At 45.6% G+C, this 23,379-nt stretch overlaps 2 protein-coding genes across 2 annotated transcripts in view; one reads left to right on the forward strand and one right to left on the reverse strand.

Moving 5' to 3' along the window:
* Positions 1 to 5,583: 5,583 nt before the first annotated feature.
* LOC119453524 (GPI mannosyltransferase 4-like) lies at positions 5,584 to 11,433 on the forward strand. Its single transcript, XM_037715568.2, has 2 exons — positions 5,584 to 5,824; positions 6,911 to 11,433. The coding sequence occupies exons 1-2, from the start codon at positions 5,674 to 5,676 to the stop codon at positions 8,476 to 8,478; spliced, it is 1,719 nt and encodes a 572-aa protein (XP_037571496.1). The 5' UTR covers positions 5,584 to 5,673; the 3' UTR covers positions 8,479 to 11,433.
* A 3,029-nt stretch (positions 11,434 to 14,462) lies between these two features.
* The window catches only part of LOC119453525 (probable helicase with zinc finger domain), a 77,138-nt gene continuing 68,221 nt past the window's right edge, over positions 14,463 to 23,379 (reverse strand). The window contains exon 20 of the mRNA XM_037715569.2: positions 14,463 to 22,993. Within this exon, the coding sequence (XP_037571497.1) occupies positions 21,244 to 22,993 (1,750 nt within the window). The 3' untranslated portion in view covers positions 14,463 to 21,243. The remainder of the gene's footprint in view (positions 22,994 to 23,379) is intronic.

Here is a 23,379-nt window from a genome sequence, read left to right on the forward strand (position 1 = left end):
CGGCGTATGCGCTCGCTGCCAGCGTTTTGACAGTCGTTGGCTGCAGTCATTCAGTGTGATCTATTCATGTTTGTTTGTGCGCGCTCACACCACGCTTGTTCATTCAGTTAGTAATAGTCGGGCCACATTTTCCAACGCACGCTACACATGCAATGCTGCCCAGATCGGCAGTGCAGCACTACAGGTGTGTCCCTTCGCACGCGCTGCCCACGGTAAGCGCTTAATTCTCATCAACACCACCGTTTCACACGCGCCTTCTCGTGGTCATCGAGTCTCTCTTCATGTCGGTCTACTTACGCCGCAGCACACCTGCTTACTTAATCAGCTCATGTTTACTACAATTCATATTGCTACCAAAGCCGCTCACCTTACTTCGTATGACATTGCTGTGTTGCTATCGCATTCATTGCTTCGCCCTTAGGGCGAAACTGTGACATTTTTGGGATGTAAAACCTCAGAAATTATGGTTACTATTATTACCATTTACCTGTGCTCTCAGTTATTCATGATATATGGGTAAGTTCGACACGTAGAGATCGAGATTGGCATTCAACACGTTTTTATTGTCACACCCACAGCATTAGAGGGATTTCTGGCCGTCATCATAAGACCATACGTCATATTGTTATCGTTAATCGTGACGTCAGTGCAAGTATGTCAGGTTACTAATGCCATGACCCATCAGTCATCTTAGTGACACATTTGTGCCTTTCCACACTATACGAGCCGCGATAGTTACGCGGTTTGTATTTATTTTTGGTATCGCGGCATCGGCCAACAGGCACATTCCGCTTCTCAAGAGCCCAGTTAAGGATTTCGCCTTAATAAAGAAACAACAGAGCGCGGGATGCAGTCTTGTAAAGCAAATCGAATGCATGAAATAAAAGAAAGGAAACGATAGGGTGTAAAAGCGTTAGCATGAGCTAGCCATATCTGCTACATTCTCTTGGTTATTATCGCGGTCTCCAGCTTATTTTCTTCTGAAGCACGTTCACGTTGCTCATTCCACGCATAACTAAATGAAGCAAGCGTGCGGAATGCGTTACTCAAACAGCCGCGTAAGCGCGGACGAAGCGAGCTAGAAGGAAATAGACAAAATACCCGTATTCACAGCCGGCAAACGCGTTCTCTGCGCGGTGAGTCACTGCGGTATTACCTTGCGGTGACGTGGTACTTAATATATCCCAAATTATCGCGATGTTGGCTAATAGCAACCAAAATATCAGGCTCGTAGCAGACGCCCGCCGCCTTGGCGCGGCTTGCGCTGCGCAGAAAGCGCCACGATGGATGGATGGATGGATGAGGCTGAACCCTTTAAATCGGGCGGTGGCATACGCCACCTAGCCATGACCATTAACATAATTTGTACTTTGTGGTGGGTGAAATTTCACCCCTGCCTTAATTTTATCCACCAATCAGATAACCTCTGCTTGGTTATTTCTACCCGCTTAAAGTCTATTTTGCCTTCACTGTCCCTAAACCCCAATGCTTTGAAAAAATCAGCCCCGTTGCCTTGCACTGTAGGGTTAAGCCCCTTACAGAAAAGTATGAGGTGTTCAGCCAGTTTCCTCTTCTTCTCCACACGCACAGCACAACGTGTCTATACCTTGGTACTTGACTCGGTACATCTTAGTCCGCAATACTCCCGTCCTGGCTTCAAACAACAAAGAGCTTCCCCTAGAATTATCGTAGATATTTTCTTTGGCAATTTCTTGCTTGAAAGTTCGGTATGTGCCCAGTGCTGATTTCGTCTGCATCCCTGCTTTCCACAGACCCCTCTCTGTTTCCTTAACCTTTTTCTTAACCGCTGTTTCCTGGTCTGCACCCCTCCTGCAGTCCAAATATTTGATTGACAGTTTTCTGGTCAGCTTCCTCCATTTTGTATCAACATGTACAAATAACTGAAAACTCTCCTTGCCCACCGCTTTTCTCCCATCTCTCTCAATCGCTCCTCAAATTCTATCTTGCTGCTGGCTTCCCTGCCCTCGAATGACGTCCATCCCATGTCACACTGTACCCCCTGATTTGGTGTATTTCCGTGTGCTCCCAGAGCCAGTCTACCTACCCCTCGCTGCTTAACTTCCAACCTTGCTCGAACCTCTGATCTCATGCACAGGACCGCATTGCCGAAAGTCAAACTAGGGACCATCACCCCTTTCCAAATCCCTCTCACCACTTCGTACCTATTGTAATTCCACAGTGCCCTATTTTTCATCACAGCTGCATTTCTGCTACCTTTAGCCGTCACATATTTTTCATGTTCCGTTAGGTACTCAGCCCCATTGTTTATCCACACTCCACGGGTCCGGTATCCACGGGTCCGGTACAGTAGCGCCGCGGCGCGGGAGTTCACACAAAAAGGTCCTCGCTCCTCCCATGCATTTGCGCGGCGCTTTGGACACTCTCCCATATTCTAGGTCACTCTATCTCGGCGCACACCTCTACTACAGTGTACTAGAACAACATTCTAGTAGAGTGTACTAGAATATGGTCGAGTGGGACGAGCGGCTGGGGCGGCGCATGCTTTGCAGTGAGGCGCCCGACGTGGAAAAATACTGTGGCGGCGCTGCGATCGAACTGGATTGGGCCGCATCAAGGTCGCGCCGTTGGAAACTGCTGGCGATACTGCTCGGCAGGGTCATTCGTACTACTTCGCGCGCTGGTATTTGCGTTCAGACTAATCAAATGGGGTTCATAAATGCATATGACATGTATTTTTGCCATAAGAATAAATTCCTTTCCTTTCTCTTCTTTATTTATTTTTTATTATTTTCTAATGCCGCTCGGTGATTGCGCGTGCATTGCGGCCGCAGTGTCGGCTTTCATTCTACTATGTTCTTGTACGGTTCCCTTTGGAGAAAAAATATTTTTCTCGTTCTTGAAGCAGCATGTATCTCTCATGTGTATTGTTCCGCATATAGTTTTCCATCAGTAGGTCTTGCGGAACGCAAACGGAGAAACATATGTAACCTTCCTGCTTGCCGCTTCAAACAAGTAAAGCATATCTGCCCCATCCGGCACCTTGTACTCAGATTTCTTTCTTCTTTTGGGGTTTTTTACGTGCCAAAACCAGTTCTGATTATAAGGCACGCCGTAGTGCAGGGCTCCGGATTAATTTTGACCACCTGGGGTTCATTAACGTCCACTACAACGCAAGCAGACGGGCTTCTTGCATTTCGCCTCCATCGAAATGCGGCCGCCGCGGCCGGGATTCGATTCCGCGAACTCGTCCTCAGCAGCGCAACGCCTTAGCTAACTGAGCCCCCGCGGCGGGTACTCAGATTTACGGGAAACATTGTTATTGAAAAAAAAAAACTGCAGCGCAACATTCTATTCAAGTTTCCGCCTTACTCGCGTAACAGAATGCGGAGTAATGGGTACGGGGTCATTTATCGCGGTCGGTGTCATTCTGGTGTCATAATATTCTGGAAATTCATTTCAAGTGGATGCGTTTTGCAACCTCACCGGCTACAATTCGTAAATTGCAATATGTGTCGTAAAGTAATTAACTAAGAAGTTCATTAATCAATTTTGTTAATAAGTTGAATAGGTGTTTCGATTCTCGTGCTACTAAAGTCCGCCTCTTCGAATAACCCAGCTCATCAATGAGAATTGTGCTAACTGCCACAGGAGATTTTTAAAAATCCCCTAAACCTTAATTTCGAACACCCGGTATAGTGGATATACGGCGTTGCGCTGCTAAACTGGAGCTCGCGGGTTCAATCCGTCGCGGAATTCGATGGGAACAAATGGAAAACACTCGTGTACTTCTATTTAGGTGCACGTTAAAAAGCCCCAGGTGGGGAAATCTAAACCGGGTGCCTCATACTCATATCGTGGTTTTGCCACGGAAAACCCACAAATTTGTTTGAACTAAGAAAAAAAAAAAGACAGGTGGCTGCGTTCTTCGTCTTTTTGCTAGGAGTGTAAACAAAAGAAATTATTCTCGAGTCTGATTTCCAAGAAAAACATGTTACGCTTATCCTATATTTCATACATAAATGTAATGCCATTCCCAAATGTCTGTCCGCTCAACTAAGCAGCTTGTATATTATAAACGGCTGCTTTCAGTTATTCGACGCACTATCATAACGACAATAATGAAGCAATTAGAGAAACGGCATACCTCACATACACTGTACAGATATGTGTAGATCTGCTGCGTTCGTTCAAGAAGATAAGTGTGGTACCACATGGGGCACCCAGTTTTAATGGGTTGCAAAGATGGTGAGACTGTAAGAAAAAAAGTTTTCCTTGCCTGGATCAAGTTAGCAGATTTACAGGCTGCCCCAAAACGGGGCATTTATATTGAATGACAGTTTATTACACTTATTAGCAGGGCTTATTAGCAGCTTATTAGCCGGACTTATTAACACCCCTGCGTTAATTTTCTCAGGAACTGCGCCTCTGCGCAACAGCCACAACTCTCCGGCAGCACAATCATTCGGAATAACAGTCCGCACTTGCATCGGTCTCTCACCTTTGAGACTGCAATAGTGCGGTTATGCGTTACATTCGTACGAAAACGACTGTTGGGCGTCGTACAGCATATCAATAACACTTTCATATATATATATATATATATATATATATATATATATATATATATATATATATATATATATATATAGTTTTAATTGCCTGCTATGAATAATATTTCTGCGAATGACAGTTTTATGTGCAGTATTCACTAATACGTGTGTTTCGTATGCAAACGTGCACGGTCGGGAGTTCTCACTGTACCATTTGTACCATTCTCAATGTACCCTTTGATTTAATTACGTAGAAATACATCGGTCATTCTTCGCGCCACGCAGCTAATAAACCTGGTTTATTTCACTTTAATATTGTTTTCTTCGATCATTGTTCCTGATCAATATCCACCGACAAGAAGCGCGCGTAAAATGACACGCTATCAATAATAAAATTTTCGTATACGTAGCTTCATGTTGCAGAGATGCCAGTTGCTTTTAGAAGACAGTGTTAAAAACAATGGTTCACTTGACTGAAACTACCTTTGGTACCCACCGTCAAGAGTCGTGAGCGCACCAAAGCAACTAAAACATAAAAACAAATGTACTACACAGACGTTCTGCGAGAAAAACTGGGCGCCGCCAGCGTCCGCGTAGCGAACGCGCGCTCGCTAGCAGACGACGCGCTTGACAACGACAGCAAAACTGAGGACGACGCGTTGTATAATCCATGCCTCAAATATATATGTTTGGCAAGATGGTCTAAACATAAATTTGCAGTTGAAATAAAGCACTATTTTAAGAGCGTACTATGCGCAATCGGCCTCGGCGCCCGCAGCGAAAGTGCGTTGAATATGCCGCGGAGCGCGTCTCCGCCCCAATCCAGTTCGCTCGCAGCGCCCTCGCAAAATTTTTCCACACGCGGCGCCTCAGCGGGAGAGCGCCGTTCGGCCCACTCGACCATTATCTAGTACACTCTAATTCTAGTACGCTGTACCTCTACGCCGCTGCCGACTAGAAACGACCACCACGCCGCCGACGGCGGCTTTATTCGGTGTTCTGTGGCAGCACTACACTCTAGGCAGCAGCACTAGTCTTTTGCGCGGTTTCCGCCGCTTGAACAGATGGGATCGGCGGGAGTACGCAAGCCAAAGCCTACAAAGCGCGATACGGGAACTGTCGTATGACTGCCTTTAAGTAAATGAGAATGTCAGCTGAGACTTGCTTTTGCCGGCACGTTGACCCTGTGTGGATCCTCTTCGCCATAACCCGAATCATAGTCGTTGTGGTAATCCCGCAGCCAGGTTATATACACCCTGATGAGTTCTTCCAAAACACCGAAATCGTTGCAGGTAAACGAACTTCTTTACCCGTACTCATGGAGCGATAACTGCATGCGTGAAACACTACGCCCGAAATGACAAAAGAAAAGAATAAGTGTAGTCTACTTTAAAGATTCAAGGGACTGTCTGTGAACCGTGTTCTTCCCAAATGCAATTGTAATTCAAACTGATCGCAGCTATAGAATGCCTCGATCCTACGAGACGGCTGATGTCATCCCGCTGTCAGCGGGAAAGCTGAGGCAAAGCTTTTAAAAAAGAAATTGTAACACTTGGTACTGTATGTCATCTGGCTTGGTACGATCCGGTACGACAGCTCGTTGACGAGGTCGAGAGTGATAGAGACGCGCTGGACGCCACCGCGTACGATACAAGCACGGTCGGCGCCTTTGATGTTGCTGTGGTGGGCTTGTACTTGCAATCAAAAGTTGTTACTGCGACGTTATGAACACAACAGCGCGTTGAGACAGTGCAAATAAAGATGGCACGACATAACACTTTTCTTGTTTTCGTTGTACTTTCATCCTGTCTCAGTGCACTGATGTTTTCATTACTTTCAACATAACCTAGAGGGTGCTCTGTCCGGTAATAATCAATTTCGTTCGATAATTGCGTAATTTCAATCTAACACTTAATCATTCTTCTTCGAGAAAACATCGGCATTTCCTATTTACAACTTCCCTTTTCTAATTAACAAATGCGAAAATTTTTGCACACCAGCTGGATTTGTCTCGCTTCGTCAACTTAATCCGGGCAGGCTGTAGTGCACCATTACTACCCCCCATTTCATGGGAGCGCTGTACAAGTGCTGGTTACGAATAAGCGCCACATAGTACTTAATTATGTTGCTGGCTTCCTGTGAAGCATCAATTAGCCTATTTCTGTGTATATACAAGGCAAGTTTGCGCACAGTGCTGATGTTTGTTTGAAGTCCATGCCTATGCTTGCTCATTCTTGTTCATTAGCAAAAGATGTCCCAAGTTGCCAGTGCTGCTTCATGGCTAAGCTTTTAAACTGCATAGCATTTCATTAGTTACATTACATCTTTAACTGCATTGTGTATGGATAACGTTCTCATCAAGTTCGTTTATTTCACAGGTGACCTGTTTGGGCTCAAAATTCATCGTACATGGGAGTTCACCAGTCCGTCCCCTATACGCAGTATGAGCATCATCTGGATGACCACACTTATACCGCTGTCGATTCTAAAGTGGATATGGTCATGTGTAGCCCCAGCTGGCACACTGCCGTCACCTGGCCTGTTTCTGATGGTCCCACGGATATTTGCTTGTGCTGTGTCATTTATCTGCGACTATGCCGTTTACCATCTGGCAGCACCGCCTGCGAAACGGAAAAGACGCATCAAGGCTCTTGTGTTCTTTTCCAGCTCCTATATTACAATTGTGTTCTACACAAGGACATTCAGCAATTCTATTGAATCGTGTCTGCTAGCGCTGCTGTTGCTCTGTGTCAAAAATGTCATGCACAACGACCAATTGAAGCTTAAAGACGCCCGGGTAAAAGTATCGCGAAAGTACTATTTGATAGCATTTTTGCTGTGCATTGGGACATTCAACCGGCCCACTTTCATTTGCTTTGCCCTGCCAGCCATCATCTTCTGGTTGTGCAGCGGAGTCGACCGCAATGTTAAAACCAAGAAGCATCGCACACGTGCCCAAATAGCTCAGCGACTTGCAAAACGTGTGGCAAAGCTTGGCATGTGTTTCTTACTGTGGGCTCAATATCCCATCATCTTAGATACTTTCTACTTTCACCCCGAAACTTTCTCCCGCGACGGCCCCCTGCGTCTCATTGTGACACCGCTAAACTTCATTCTTTACAATCTCGACACAGCCAATTTAGAGTTGCATGGTAGGCATCCCAACTTCCTGCACCTCCTTGTCAACGTCCCCCTTCTGTTTAATGTCCTTGCAATCCCAGCTCTCTGGGCCTCCTGCAAGGTTCTATACGACAGGTTGTCTGGTGCTTCAAGAGTAGAGTGCCCTGAAACCCTCACGGTCTCCAAGACATTCGACACAGTTGCTGCCTGCACTCTGCTGCTGCCATTATGCGCCTTGTCACTTTTCAAGCACCAGGAACCACGCTTCCTAGTGCCGCTGTTGATCCCAGTGGTTCTCATGGCTCAGCGACACTCCTCAACAAAACTGATGGAGACCTGGTGGGGTTTACTGAATGGTGTCGGCATTATTTTCTTTGGCTATATGCACCAGGGTGGCTTGATTCCATGCATGTTGGATGTCCATAGCCATCTCGCACAGTACAAGCTGGACAACATGAATGCTACTGTCATGTTCGCCCACACATACATGCCACCTCGCCATCTGCTGACCGTGAAGGAAGACAGTGTTGCAGTGGACATCGTCGACATGATGGGCACCAACTTGAAAGGGCATGACCTGCTGCGTTATTTCATTGAAAAGCGGGCTCACTTGAACTATCTCATTGCCCCACGTTCATTCGTAGACTCTGAGATGGAATCGTGGAAAGATAACTTGTTCATACTGTCTTCTACGAATTTGCACTTCAACAGTGAACACCTCCCACAGTTTAGCTATGCAGATTATCTTCATGGAAGGGTGGCACTCTCAGATTTTCGCAAGGCCTCCACACTGAATGTGTACTTGTTGCAACTGCCCAAGAGGTGATGGCAATGTGCGTTTGACCATGTGGTTGCTTGCGCTTCACTGCACATTGCAGAGTAGTGGATTTTGAGTCTGTAGTGTGCTTGTTTCGTCATGTGGCTGTCGGCAAAGTGCACATGCACGAAAGAAGTTGGATATTTGTGTGTGGGCACAATAATTGCGTGGATATAGAAACTGTGTTTTCTTCTTTTATATACAGGGCTAGCATAAATGATTCAGTCGTTTTGAAAAGGCTATATTTTCAAAAGTACTATACGTACACGCATTAAAGATGTATGAAAAGAATCACAATCTCACCAATTTTGTATTGTGTATTGTTTATGTACCCCCACTACCGCAATCCTTAGTCGAGCTCAAAGAACGCATCAGTGCTGCAGTGCAGACAATTGACAGGACTGTGCTACAAAATGCATGGAATGAGCTCGATTATCGTCTGGACCTGTGTCGTGTCACCAAAGGGGCACATATTGAACATTTGTAGAGGGTGTATAAACTTGGCGAGTTTGTAGTTCTTTTCATATATCTTTCATGTGTGTGCGCGTAATACGTTTGAAAATAAAGCTTTTTCAAAATGAATTATTATGCTAGCCCGGTATATATAAGGCTGGAGCACTGTCATGTGCTCAGTATAGCATCATTTTCACTGATTAACTGTTAATATATAGACACGGCAGCCATCGTCCTGTCTGGTGGGGCTATGCCCCCCTATACGTTATCAATTGTAGTGTCACAGTCTCACATTTCCAGATCCCCCACTTCACTTTTAGACTCTATCAGTTCTGTTTCGGTGTTATACATCCTGAGAAAGGCTGATCTTGCCAAAGTGGATGTCATTGGCCTTTCATGGACAGTCACATTGCATAACATAAACCTGTTCCTGTAGTATGCATTAATATGGCTGCGTGATGCAAAGCTTTGTCAATGAAGCTCTCCATGGACTCGTGTTTTTGGTTTGGCAATTTTGAATTTACAAACACTTTCCCTTTATTGTGAGGGACCACATTGGATAACCTACTGCTGTGCCCCAAAGTAGATTTCAGTGGTGTTTTGGTTTGTGTCATTTAAAGACAGACTGGAACACCACATTGAGTTTTACGTTTCATGCACTTTATGTTGAAGCAAACGAAGAAAATATAAATGGGAAGGTACCAAGTGGAACACCTCTTACAAGTAACTCGGGAGCCAACCTTGTGCCTCTGCATATCCAACAGCCGAAAATTGTGTAGGCCCCAAACTAAGCACACAAGCCATAATTTATGCCAATTTTGCATGAAGCGGCAAAAGCAGAAATGAGAGCACATTCTAGTTAGCCCCAACTTATATGCATTTAATTTGTCGACACTCCTGATTAGTGACTGGTATCCCATTGCGCCGACTAGCTTCAAGCTAAGCATCCCAAAAATGTGGTGTTGTATTGCAGGAAATGCCTCCATTACTTTATTTTTGTTTCAAGCAGTGCCAATATGTTTTGTTACGGGCCTTCACATTCACAGTGCACCCACATAGCTCTAGCCTATTTACATCAACACCGTCACCTTTGTCTTGCCTGAACATACCATGATCATATATTTTCTTGCCCTTTCTTTCTTTATTTTCTCGCTCTCCTCCTCCTGGGGCTTTCTTTCTCCCTGATCCCCTTCCCTATGCAGAGTAGCACGTCCTACATATACGAAGGCAGAATTCTATGCACTTTATTAAAACGCTTTCTCTCTCGCAGGGCTGAACTAAGATGTTGAAAGAAAATGCGCGTGTAAGGACAGCGTAAAGTACATGAAGTTGCAAGGACACCAAATAAGAAACATTCCATCTCTTGAACAAAAAAGTGAACCTGCAGTGTCTTGTCTCTAGGTTTCTTCCTGTCCTGACGAACCACCTAGCCGGTGATTTTCGGGTTTCCCATCGAAAGCTTTCATTCCCAATTTATCGAGAAACCTGTATGTGCTTCCTTTATAGCTTTATGCGACTCTCAGCTGGATGACGGTCTTCTTTTTCATGAACCGTCCTCCACATGCGGGTTTCGGCATAAATGACTTAACATGTTCAGTGTCCTCAGCTTGAGTTGTTGAGTGATTCACATTTGTTATGCCATCTGCTATCCTTCTGGTTAGACCAGACACTAGAGCAACCGCACCTTAAAGAAATTGTGTTTCTGCTGCTTTGCGATGTAATTAAAAAAAGTCATCAGCATTCGAAATCCAAAGTAAAAAGTAATTTTTTGGGTAAGAATCGTTAGTAAAGGAAACACTGAAGGGGCTGAAAACATAAGAAAGGACATTGAACATGATTAGACGTAAATTAACTACAGGTCATGGTTTTTTTTTTTTCTTTCGCTCTTCAAGATCTCTGCTTGCAGAGTGTTTATGTACAAGTGTGATTTTAGGCTGCAAATCGTGTAGGGACATGAGCCATTTGAACTTTGTCCTTTGAAGCTTAAGGAGCATAAGTGTGATCTTTTTTGTGTTTGCATTGCGTTGTACATGCATGTTCTTGTTATGACCCAAATTGTTCTTGTGACACGTGTATGCATTGCAGCTCCTGCTGCTTTTTTTGTCACATTTCACTGATCTCACTTTTTCATGTGTGTGTTCACAGCAGTGAGAGCGCCATCCTATCATTTCTCACAGTTCGCACTGCCTTCAGTTTGTGAATGGAGAGTTTCACATTATAGTTTGTCAGCTTGCACACGCACAACCAATATTTATAGTTAAATATATTTACTCAAATTTGACCGAGTTCTGTGTATTCACAAAGTTATGCAAGGCTGCCGTGCGCTTTTGGAAGCTGCATGTGCAACGTATACGCACAGCTAACCCTGTAATGCGCAATGTGTCATAAGTGCTACGCTTGAGTTTGATGCCTCAAAATGCTGATTCAGGCGTCGGAAACTTGACGTAGAGTCCATAGTTGCTTTCTCGATATGCTGGAGTAAATTTTCAGCTGAAGTTTTAGTTCAACACACCAATTACTAATTCATTACTATACTAATTGAATTTTATGTCAAAAAACATTTGTTTTTTGTACATGTAAACAAAGTAGTTCTATTCATCCTTGATGTGGAATTCTGTTTGGCCAATACAGGGTTTGAAAAAAATGTTCCCTACTTAAGAAATGTTGCATCTTCTGTGCATATTTCATGAGCCAAAAAAAGAATGTGGTGGAAAGGAAGATGAAAGTGGCTGATGGTTTTTATAGTCCCAAGATCTTAAATGTAGCCACGAAATTCCCAAAAGATGACCGAAAAGAGCCAATCTACGCTAGAGATAAAAAATGTAACCAAGCAACTATACTCTCTGACAACTTTGTGTGGCAATAAAGGAAAAGCTACAGAGGCACGCCTTCTGCACCGAGTAGTTCGGCGGAGTCTGACAGCCAGTGGCGTAGTCAGGGGGGACGGGCACAATAACTTGACCAACAGGTGACCAGCTTGACAAACATTCAGGATATCATAATTAAAATAGTATTTTTGGTAAGGTACGTAAGCTTTCATCTGTTTGTTCAAACTTATATAATGTGCTCGGAAGACAATACTGTAATAGTTGGTCCATAATTTGTTCGCGGCTGGGGGATATACCAATGGTTGGTATGTCTCGGTAAGCGCGAGGAAGGAGTAAGAGTTAAATCTGCTAAAGTGCGAAGTGGATCTGTGGATGTGCCCACTGCGGGACACATTCACAGACCCCACCTCACAAGTTCCACAAGACGACTCCGAACAAGGACACCCCGTAGAGGCTGAATAAGAGCACCCCAACTTGGCGCACATCTATACCACCACTGAAACATGGGGGCCCATGCTTTCCTCTGATGACCTGGACGACCAGGTCATCAGAGTCTTGTCGCTCGGGCCAAGGAGGCAGCCGAAGCCAGAGGGTTCGTGGAATAAGGAATCCTCCCACCTAGGTTAAACCGAGTCCCGGCTTGGTTCACCATTTTAGAAATATTTCTCTCTCTCTCTCTGGTCTTACAATTTTTTATAGCAAGTTCGCACCAAGTGGATGCCCAAGTTTGCTGCACTCACCTTCCTATTTATTAAGATGAAAGCCTTAAATCTCTGTTGTAAGGTCGCTGTGAGGTACAGGAAATAAACGGAGCGAGCTCGCCTCGCGCTCATGCCACTGCTCGTGCCACGGTTCACGCGTTCGTCATCTTCCACAGCTGGCTCCGACGCCATTCATCATGCCAGTGTTCCCATCCTTTATCCCATCCTGCCCCTTGTGCTCAACACCAAGGGAAAGGGCAGCAGCGGCGCTGGATAGGAGGGAAATGTCATCGGAAGGGCGTTGAAGGAAAGGGCGACGACGGCGCTGGGGAAGAGGAGGGAAATGTCAGCAGCAGCGCAGTCGAGAGCAAGTGCGGTGGCGGCGCTGGGGAGGAGAGGGGAAATGTCGGCGACGGCGGCCGTAGAACGTTCTGGAAACAGCGGCAGCACACTCGTAGCGCCTTGTATACGTCACCGCATGGGCTCAGAGCTTCATTCCACGTCACTATAGGTCCAACTACGCTTTCGCCTTCACATTCTTTTGAAAGTTCTAAGCATCCCCCGTAATTTAGTTTGCACAATGATCTACTTCATTTTTTTTTTTCATACTGAAGCTGAGCAATGTTTGTTGTCTATTCATGTGTGTATGCGTATATCTATGTAGTCACCTATTTACCCCTCCCACTACCCTGCGCCCGAGTGGCACCAATAAAAGCATGCGAATGGCCATGTCCGCAATCGATTGTGAACGGTGGAACAGCAGCCACCCACCAAGCAACACACTGCCATAATGAGAGGCCTCCAAGCATAACAGTAATGCAGACAAGAGGATAGCCTGTAGAACTCCTTGAATGGCAAAGGTTGATTTCAAAACGGCCAAAATACATGCACATCTGCCCTGATGGCCACACATTCACGCCAACCTTAGAATTCGTAAATATCTCGCAGACACAACACCAGATGGAGGCAGAGGGGAAGGTGAATGGCACGCATTTTTAGTTTGACCTAACCACACACCTTACGTGAGATATATACACGTATGCATGCAGAGCATACACACAGGAGACTCTGCAGTCTCCAATTGGCTCATAAAGCTAACATGGCCAAATTTGAGTGCCCAGAACAGCACCCCAGCTTAGCTTAATGTTGCTCTTTCATGTCGGTGGGAGTGGGAAATGGTGCTGAACACCTCGGCACTGGAGGATCAGTGAAAGTGCGGCCACCGCCACTGGGGCCCTGGACTCAAGGCTCCCCACCACGGGGATCCACCCCTCTCCATGCCTCAGGAAAACGAAGTTTTGTCTCTCTCTCATATCGGTTTATGGCAACACTGAGCTGTCTGCCAAGGCTAGTTGCACTGTGTGTCTTGCTAATGAATTGTTCGCAGGGAGAGGGGAGTGGTAAATTTGACATAGGCAGTGTCAACGCTGCTGGAGGCTGATTTTATTACATTGCATAAAACTGAAAGGAGGCATCATCAAACTTGTAACTGAGGTTATGTGATTGCCATGGCCGCAGCAATGCAGCAAATCCTTTTGCTCGACTTTATTCCTTTCTTACCCATTACTCACGACCAGGCGATCCTGCTGACAAAGTATGCGGAGCGCCACTCGAACCACAGCCGAAACGCAAAAACAAAACAATTGGAAGAGAATCGTTACGTAACCAAGGCCAAGAAATTAGGCAGTCAAGCGATGCAGATCATGCAGCATCTCAAAGTTTGCCTACACTGCCCAATCACTTTCGTGTCCTCCCAATATCCTTAAATAAAATAATTGACAAGCTGTTGTGTCTGTCCGCCTTTCCTGCTCATGAATACTACATGAGCCTATTTGTCACATATGTAAAAAAAAAGTGTTCAAATGTACTTGCAACTTAATCCAAGCGTAGTCGCCATTCACTCAGCCAAGAACTGCCACTACCCACACCCTCTGCAACATTGTAGTGAAGCTCAGTGCAACATCAGGCTCATGATTCATCGCCACATCCTGACACGCAAGAAATAAATGTATTCATCACAGCCAAAATTTTTTCTTTTCGGTGAAAAAGTCACTTTTTTTTTTTTGCCATACAGGGAGCACAGCAATAGCAGTCTTTGAGACAAATCGTATCGAAGTTCTGAAATTCCACATGAGTGAGTGTGACAGCAATTTGAAAGATAAGCATGCCTGAGATCGGCGTTGTAGGTGGGACTCTGGCACAGAAGGACCCAACACATGTTGGGCTGTGTACAACAAAAGACGACAACATGGTCCAACTACAGTCCCTTTTACAGAGACAAACGCATATGCGAAGCCGAGTATCAACAATATGTGTAGACCACAGTGTACCTCAAATGATTCTGAATATAGTGTCGATAAAGGCGGAAGACCCACCCGTGTGCACTATAATTGCGCATCACAAACTGCCTTTGCTTGATTCAAAATTCAATCCTTTGCCAGCTATCCTGCCATAGCCATCACTGTCACTATCCACAGCTGTCACGTCAGTCGAAGTTGTTGATCATCATGGTTGTCTTCACACCTAGCTATTCAGATGTCACTGTTCTGGATCCCACCAAGGTTTACTGCAATGTGGAGCGGAAGAATAGAGGAGCTGCCCTCAGGCCAAGCATTGCCATTTCTTAAATGAATCAATGAATGAATGAACAAGATCAGCCTGTGCTGATCTACTTCAGTGATGAGCCCCACCATGGCTATGCCTACACACACAGCTTCCCCGCAGTTGCACATCGGCCCTCTGGTGGCAGCATGTTGCCGCCGTTAAAACTTTTAAGAGCACAAAACACAACCAGCGTCAGTATAATTTAACATTCCATTCCTTTCTTATCCTAGTCAATCCTGCTCAAAACACAGGCGTAGTGTCGCTCGGACCACTGACAAAGGCCATGAAGGAAACAAAAACAGAATAGAATTTCTACCTTAGTCCAGAGATACTTTATACCTGTTTCTGTAATGTGCACCTATGCAAGCCCTTGTGCATACGTCCCATGCAGCTACGCATTTGCAGAAGTAGACTGCACATCACACATTGCTAAAACAGTTTTCATCCCGCGGACATGGCCGTCAATCGCACCATTAATTTTTATTTTAAGAGTGCTCAAACCTCCTTAGTCACAATATATTTGTGCAATTTGTATTGCTGCATCAGCACATGCTGTTCCATTTCAATGACCATAGTTTCACTTGATATTAACATTAAAGGGCTCTGAAAAATGCAATTTTGTCAGCTACGATGCCAAAAACAATAAAGTGTCCACAAAATACACAGCTTCCATGTGCCCCAACGAACAGCAGCAGGGGGAATAAGAATACGCCATTCTTTCAACATAAGTGCTGGAATTACAAAAGGTCATTGGAATATTACTTTAACAAATGAACTTTCGACCCACAAACGAGTCCAAACCCGCCGTATCCTCAAATGAAGTCCCCTGGAAAACCAAATCTTTCGCTGTTGAACTCAAACTTTATTTTGGATGACACCTTGTGTAAAGAAGGCTATGGTCACATCAAATCTTGCAAGTCATACCTTCTCAAACACGCAAACACACACCAAAAAAAATTCATTTCAGCAATAGTTATGAGCGAGTCGAGAATGATGTCAAAATACCATGAAGCATCTGTTTAAGATGGAATACGTTTGACTGCCTCAAGTGGGCCCCAATGTCAAAAACAATGCCATTATATTTCATTAACAGGGGGGATGCAGAGGTTAAAATCGTGATTTTTGCCAGAAAAACGCAGCTTCTAATCTTGTTTATTTTGGATTCCTAGACGTATAAAGAAGCTCGTCAACAAATCTGATTGCAATCTGCGCTGTAGAAAAGAAGAAAATGAATTCCATTTTCATAACGGTGGCGCGCACATGCCGTCAAGATTGCCCATGAACACTCTATTCACGATGCGGCTGCAGAGCGGGCAAGAAACCAAACATGGAGTGAATGCCCATGTTAGAAAGATTGCTTTTCGTTAATTTTAATTCTGTTTTTCACACATTTTAATCATGGGAGACACAAGGGCACTGGAATGCTCTAAAGCTAAAAAAAAAAATAGGACGACTTGAAGCAAGTGCCACGAGCAGGTTTGAATTGAAGAGAAGGTAAAACCTACAGAGCCCGGCACTTTGATTAATTATTTTTGGTCTTAAAATTAAATTGAGTGTTCTGAAATCTTTGAGCTCACTGTTCTCAGTTTGCACTTATTGGCCAAACAAAACCTTCAGGAAAACTCATTTCCAAACTGCTTCGTCAAAACCTGCTTTCAAAGTAGTTTCTGGGCTGAAATTTTGTCAGGAACAAGGTGAGCTACATTTTATATTTCTAAATCGTTATTAACCGAAAAAATTATTACACATCCAACACATACTGACAATGAAAAAAATTGAACTGAGCCTCAAAGTGACGACATTGCTAATGAAATGTAATGAACACGCGACTGGCCTTATCCTGCACTATAACCCGCTTAGGAGGTACCAAACAAAAATAATCAGTATGCCTTTCTTATTTCTGAAATGATAGCTTTCCTAAGGTGAGCCCGCCGCGGTGTCTTAGCGGCTATGATGTTGCACTGCTAAGCACGAGGACGCGGGAACAAATCCCAGCCATGGCGGCCGCATTTCGATGGGGGCGAAATGCAAAAGCACGTGTCCGGTGCATCAGGGGCACATTAAAGGGATACGTACACGAAATCTGAAAATTTTACGAAAATGCTGAAAATGAATCTTCAGTGTGTGATAACACCAAAAAGAAGTAGTCACTTAGCTCATTTTCGAGCCGACGGCTTTATTTTTCACATTTTTGTGAGCACGCGCCTCGCCGCCCGACCCGCGGGAGTTGGAAGGCGTGACGTCACGACACCCTCGTCGGATAGCCAGCCGGCCAGCCGTGGTCATTCGGAGCGCGCCGACGCCGCCATCGCGAGCATGGATTTGAGTTCTGGTGCCTCTACCAGTGATGAGTACACGTCTGAAGACGAGGACCATTCCAACTTGGCAAGAAATATTACCGCTTACAGTTACGAGCCTTCCGCGTCAAGCGACGAAGAAGAGCAGGCGGCCGTCGAAGTGCCGGTCAGGTTTTCACGAACCATAGCACAAAGATTTCGCTCTGTACCAGACACTTGTGCAAGAATTATTTGTCATTTCCTCTGTAAAGTTGCTTTTTCAAAAGCGCACACAGGCAAGGCAGCTGCGGCGTACTTCAGCACTGCGTGGATGACTGAATAGTAGTTTATGCCGTCGGCGTAAGCAACTGCTGTGAGGTATCAGTACCTCCAAGACTCTCACGTCCACTTTCCTAGCCGACTGCGGCCGACCTTGGCCACGCGTGCGCGAGTGGGTGTTATGACGTCAAATTTCAGCTTCTACCGGCGGCCGCTTGGAGGCAAGGTGCAACAGAAAATTAAAAAAAAAAGATGTTCCTCCTTTTTTTTCAAAGCAGCTTGTATTCGTCATTTTCAACAGTTCAACTTTTGTTCCGACGCAAAAAATCATCCGCCAACTTTTGTGTCCATATCCCTTTAAAGATCTCCTTGTGGTCAAAATTAATCTTGAGTCCCCTCTGCAGTGTAACTCAATCAAATTGTGGTTTTGGCACGTAAAACCCCAGAAGTCATTCATTCATTCCTAAGGTGACATGCCTAATTGGTCCGTATGACAGCCATAACTTTTCTATTTCATCTGTATTAATGAAACCCGTGTAACGGTCTAAAAGTTCATTTTCAGCCCTGCGTCTCCCCTTAAGTGCGTCCCAAAATACGAGTCCCAAAAAGCATGCAGACAAATTTCTGATGAAACACAACATTCACATATGTGCAAAAAAAAAGAAATTGGGGATGGGGACCATATTTTTGAAGTGAAAAATTGCCAGGCCTTCAAACAAATTATTGACAAATGATGTTGCATGTGCCAAGGTGATATCTTCGTACATGGATATTCGTCTCTACCTCGCATGCTGTCAATTATGACACAATTTGAATCGATATTCAACAAAAATTAGACCTGCTGTTGACATTAACCCAGATGTACACAATTGAGAAAGACAAAAGAAATCCTAAATGACCCACGCACATTGTACCTTTACATCCAGCATCAGTTTTAAGCAACACTTAGAGATCCAAGTATAATAATCCACAAGCAACAATAGCATGAAACAACTAATGCAAGAAACTTCTGCCATACAGTCGGCATATGCCGCACGGTGCAAGAAAAGAGAATAGGCTATCAGTTGCAAGATCTACGCAGCTTATCTCCTAGATCGGGTTATCCCTACCAGTCATCTTAGAATGTCGAAACCAACAAAAGATCAAGCAGGCCATGTTGACTATCATACAAACAATGGTCTTGGGAAGTTGCACACAAAACAAAGAAAAATGATCCCACAAGCAACTGTCCTGGGCAGCACTACACACTCTATCACTGAGGATATCGCTAGTAGTCCATAAAATAGCCTTAAGTGAGAACAGGAAAGCCAAAAGGTCATCAACCCTTCTATCGGGACAACGAACAGACCTTGCAGCGAAAAAAAAAAATTTTCAACCAAATCTCTTCAAAGGCAAAAAAAAAGAAAGTGGCGAGCCAACAGGACTTGAAATGGACAAGCAAGAGAGAGCATTCAGACGGACACTGCCATTGCTGAAGATGGCTCTCAATATCTGCATGCCCAGAAGATGAACTCGAGTAACATGTGGGCTGTTGCATCCACCTGACTGCACTGCAACAAGGAAAAACACCAAACGAGAATTAAAAATGCAAACATACCGTATTTACTCGAATCTAACGCGCACTTTTTTCCAATAAAACGGGTCCAAAAATTGCGTGCATGTTAGAATCGAGTACGACCCTAAATCTGCGTTACCATATAGCCGTCGGCACTTCAAAATGGCCGCCTCGCACGCACTTCGAGCCTATCTACACTCTAGCCTAGCTGCCGTAGCTTCCTCCATGTTCTGCAGTACGTGTGCTTAGGCATTAGTCCACCGTCTTCCTGTTTTCTGCGTCTGCTCTATCAGCATGAAGTGCCCCAGTTCATCATGATGCCGCATTTAAAAGGAAAGTGATCACGTGGGTGGAGACGGACGGAAATCGGGCTGCATCGCGGGCGTTTGGAGAATCCGAAACTTGCGTGCTGGACCGGCGCAAACAGAAGGAGAGGCTTTTCACAAGCAAGGCTATGCAGAAGGGTTTCAGCGGACCGAAGCAGGACGTATTCTGCGACGATCCACTTCGGCAATACGATCGCCTTGGCTTTATCTTGAAAGCGATCTGCAACGGGGAGAGTCCGCCGCGCGCTGTGTTTTCGCCGCTTTAGTCGCGTTGAAGCGAGAGGCATGCTCGCACGAAGGTCAATTTGCTTGCCGCGCTTCGTCACTCCAGCGTTTTGAAAGAGTTCCCGTGGTCAACAAGCGAGATGTGTTTATGGTTGCTTGTGCGTGCGTGACACCGTGCTTGTTAATTTATTTAGTAAGCGAATCTTTGCAAGTTTATACAGCCGATAAAACTGCTATCCTTACTTTGTAAAGCGGTGTACTAATGTGCTATCGCAATCAATGCTTCGCCTTTCGGGCAGAACTGCGATTTTTTTTATTCATTGCAACTTTAGTGCATCGGGATTAAATCTTTGTTTTTCCTTATGAGAGAAAGTTGTATTTCTGTATGAAAGCATGAGGTGCACAGTACTGTAAAGGAACTTTTTTTTTGGGTGTCACGGAAAACGGGTGCGGTGCGCATTACAATCGAGGGCGCGTTAGAATCGATTAACTACGGTATTTTACTCTGAGAACCTCCGACCTCACCTAACAGCTCACTGCTTAACGAGCCTTGAGAGTGGCAAAAATTTGTACAGATGTTTACAACTTGCCTATCACAGATCACAAAGCACTGTTGGCCGTTGCCCCAGATAACAGCAGAAATGTTTTTTCCCAGAAGTGCGACAATTAATGCAGAGTGCAAGGTGGACAAACAAGAAAAAGGAGAATGCAACATGCGGCACTAAAGCTCAACTTTAGTAAAACAGAAATGCAGCTTGAGATTGGCACTGGCAAGCTGTCAGCATTCCGAGCACAGATGAGATAAAACTAAACTGCTCTGCCATCGCCACCAGATTCTTTTGCATATGGCTGCAAACACGCAAGCGTACGGGTACGATGCACAGGCCCATGGATCAGAATGGCAACCAGCCACTCTGGTCCGCCAATATGAAATTCTTTCACAGATTGAAAATTGTGCCTTGAGCTGGTGCACATTGATAATCATGCTTAGCACAAGGAGAAACACAAACAAGAAAAACGAGCTAATGAATTATCAGAAATTATCACCGCAGACCCATCAAAAACACATCCGAGCAATGCAGAGAATATTCCAAGACCACATTTCAATAAATTTCACATCTGGTGCCCGGCACCCCACTGAATCACAGAAGGACTGAAGAAGGAACTTGTACTATGCAATATTTCAAAATAAACATGAAATGTGAATGTCCTTAGTGCCCATGTACTAAGTGGCATTGCAGGAGGAAATTGGTTGATTCACCAGAGTCCGAAATTTACTTACACCCAGGACTGCTGATTTCTCAAGAAAAAAAAAAGCACGCATTGTGGCATACTTGCACACAGCTAATGACAAATTCAAATATTCATATTTATGATATTCCACAGAACTGCGACGACTCCCTGGTCGTGAAAAATAACCCAGCATGCTATCTTCCATGTCTGGCCAGCAGACGCACAAAACTGTACAGTTTCCAACTCCAGATTATCGGGCACATGTGCAAACACCTGCAAACACTACTTGGTCTTTTAATGTTTGCTGGCATTGGGTGTGACAAAGCCATTCACGTGGCCATTGCGCAATGCGTCACTGTAAGATAGCTTAGGCTTGTCAGGTGGCCTACTTCCAATGGGACCAAACTTAGATCCTGCTGTCGTCTGACCAGCCGCAGAGTATGTCGTCTGTCTGCCAGCCTGTGCAAATCCCACCCTAAGAGTGTCTGTCAGCTTGGTAGAGTCCTTCGCGCAGTCCTTGTAGGACTCCTCATCACTGGTGAAAGCTTTGTACAGATCCAGACCAAAGTTGATGTCGCTAATAGTCCCATGTGACGAAGTGGCACTGTTTCCCATCGATCGCTGTGTCTCGCTAAATGGCTTATTCTTATTCTCCCAGGTCACAGGCTCCGACACAGCAGCGACGTAAGCGACTGTTGGCCTAGCTTTCTGCCTTGCCGCCTGAGATTGTGCCATACGATCTTGTCCCCCAGGCCATGCAGAGTTCCTGAACACTTTGGGCTTCACCTGCGTTCCTCCATTTTGGGTGCTCGAGTTTGATTTGCTGACCTCGGGCCAAGCCTGTTGTGACAGCTGTTGAACTTGCGAAACAGTCCTGGTAGCAGAGCTTCCCCCCGCGGTCACTCCGTTGGACGGCACTTTCAGCGGCCTTTCAGGCTGGCTGGAAGGTTGGCTGGCTGGTCGACTTGGACACTGCTGTGCCGCGAATCGCGGCGCAACTGTCTTCTTTTTGCGTGGCAACCGTGCTTCTGGACCAGTTCCATTCGTCGTCTGTTTGTTTACACTGACACATGTCCAGCCACTGTCGTCATCGTCAAGCAGCATGTTACGGAAGCTTGCGTCCATTGAGCCGAGATTGTCGCCTGCAGCCCGTGCAACGGCTGTGGCACCGGAGGCCCCACACATGTCATTTGCAGAGAGACTTGGGTCGGAGTTAAACCCAAGTGGAGGTCTGCACTGCAGCTGCTGCTGAAGCTGCTGGTGTGGCTGTTCTTTTTGGACGTAAGTACTTGACTGACTGTGGAAGTTCGGCTGCATGCTTGGCTGGGAAACTGTCTCTGGCTCCATTTGCGGCTGTCTGGGTGGAAGCTGAGAGGGCAGCTGCTGCTGAGGAAGGTGCTGTGGCAGTCTGTGAGAAGCAACTGGCTGCGACCAATGCACTGGCTGCCCATGCTGCTGTGGCTGACCAATCGGCCGAGCTTGCGCCGGAGGGAAGTGCTGGTAGTGGGCCGGACGCGCTGGCGCATGTGGGAGGTACGGAGCCCACATTTGAGGATACTGCTGCTGCCGTTGAGCCTGTGCCTGCAGCTGCTGCAGGTGCTGCTGGTACATCTTGGCGGCTTGCTGCTGGTGTGAAGGGCGTGGCCCCGGTGGCAGTCCTTGCCCCCAGCTGGGATTGCCTTGGCTCAAATGTAAGGGAGGAAAGAAGCCTGGTGCTCTAGGAGGTGTCACGCCAAAGAGACGGCGGTCTATGGTTGGCATGTAGTAGTCTGGTGGGGCCGCTGGCACGTGCCTGTACGGGACCGTCAAGCCTGGCGGTCCCTTGAAACCGTGTGTCGGTGTCGGCTGCACTGGCGGCTGCGGATCGGCCACTGGGGGTCTGTCCAGGAAGAGATGCTTGGGCCAAAAGCTCTTGGCGTGGGGGTTCAGGCCATACTCTTTCTGCAGCTCGAAGCCTTCCAGCTGGTACTTGACGTCCTCCCACTGCATGTTGAACAGGCTGCCTTGTCGTGCACAAGTCGAGACAAACTTCTCCCAGAGTGTCCTGTGAGAAAGCCAGAGACTGGATCAATGATGACGTAGAAATATATCATGACAATGCTCTCTTTAAAAAAAAAGCAATGCCTCTTGATCATGTTCTTTTTTACACTGGCAATCTTTCTCATTGAAACTCACCTAGAAACATACTGCCATAGCTTTTTTTTTAATAACTGTAATACTAAAAGATTACAGCAGAAGACAAAAATAAATACATTCTCCAGTTTGCAAAGTGCGCACATACGGTTTTTCTTTTCTTTTTTTGACCACACACAATTTTTTTTTACATCGCCTGTGGCAAATAGTGTAATTGTGGTTCTTGAGCTGAATTACTTGAAGCAGCGGACATTACTTGCGCAAGAAATCTATGGGGTCTGAAGTGCTCTAGGAACA

This window comes from Dermacentor silvarum, chromosome 5 (genome assembly GCF_013339745.2).
Source record: "Dermacentor silvarum isolate Dsil-2018 chromosome 5, BIME_Dsil_1.4, whole genome shotgun sequence".
Lineage (NCBI taxonomy): Eukaryota > Metazoa > Arthropoda > Arachnida > Ixodida > Ixodidae > Dermacentor > Dermacentor silvarum.

Bases quoted from the DNA above. Each gene is read 5' to 3' on its own strand.
- LOC119453524 (XM_037715568.2), top strand. From the start codon at position 5,674: ATGAGAATGTCAGCTGAGACTTGCTTTTGCCGGCACGTTGACCCTGTG. The intron at 5,825-6,910 runs GTAAACGAACTT...TTTATTTCACAG, and splicing joins AAACACCGAAATCGTTGCAG to GTGACCTGTTTGGGCTCAAA.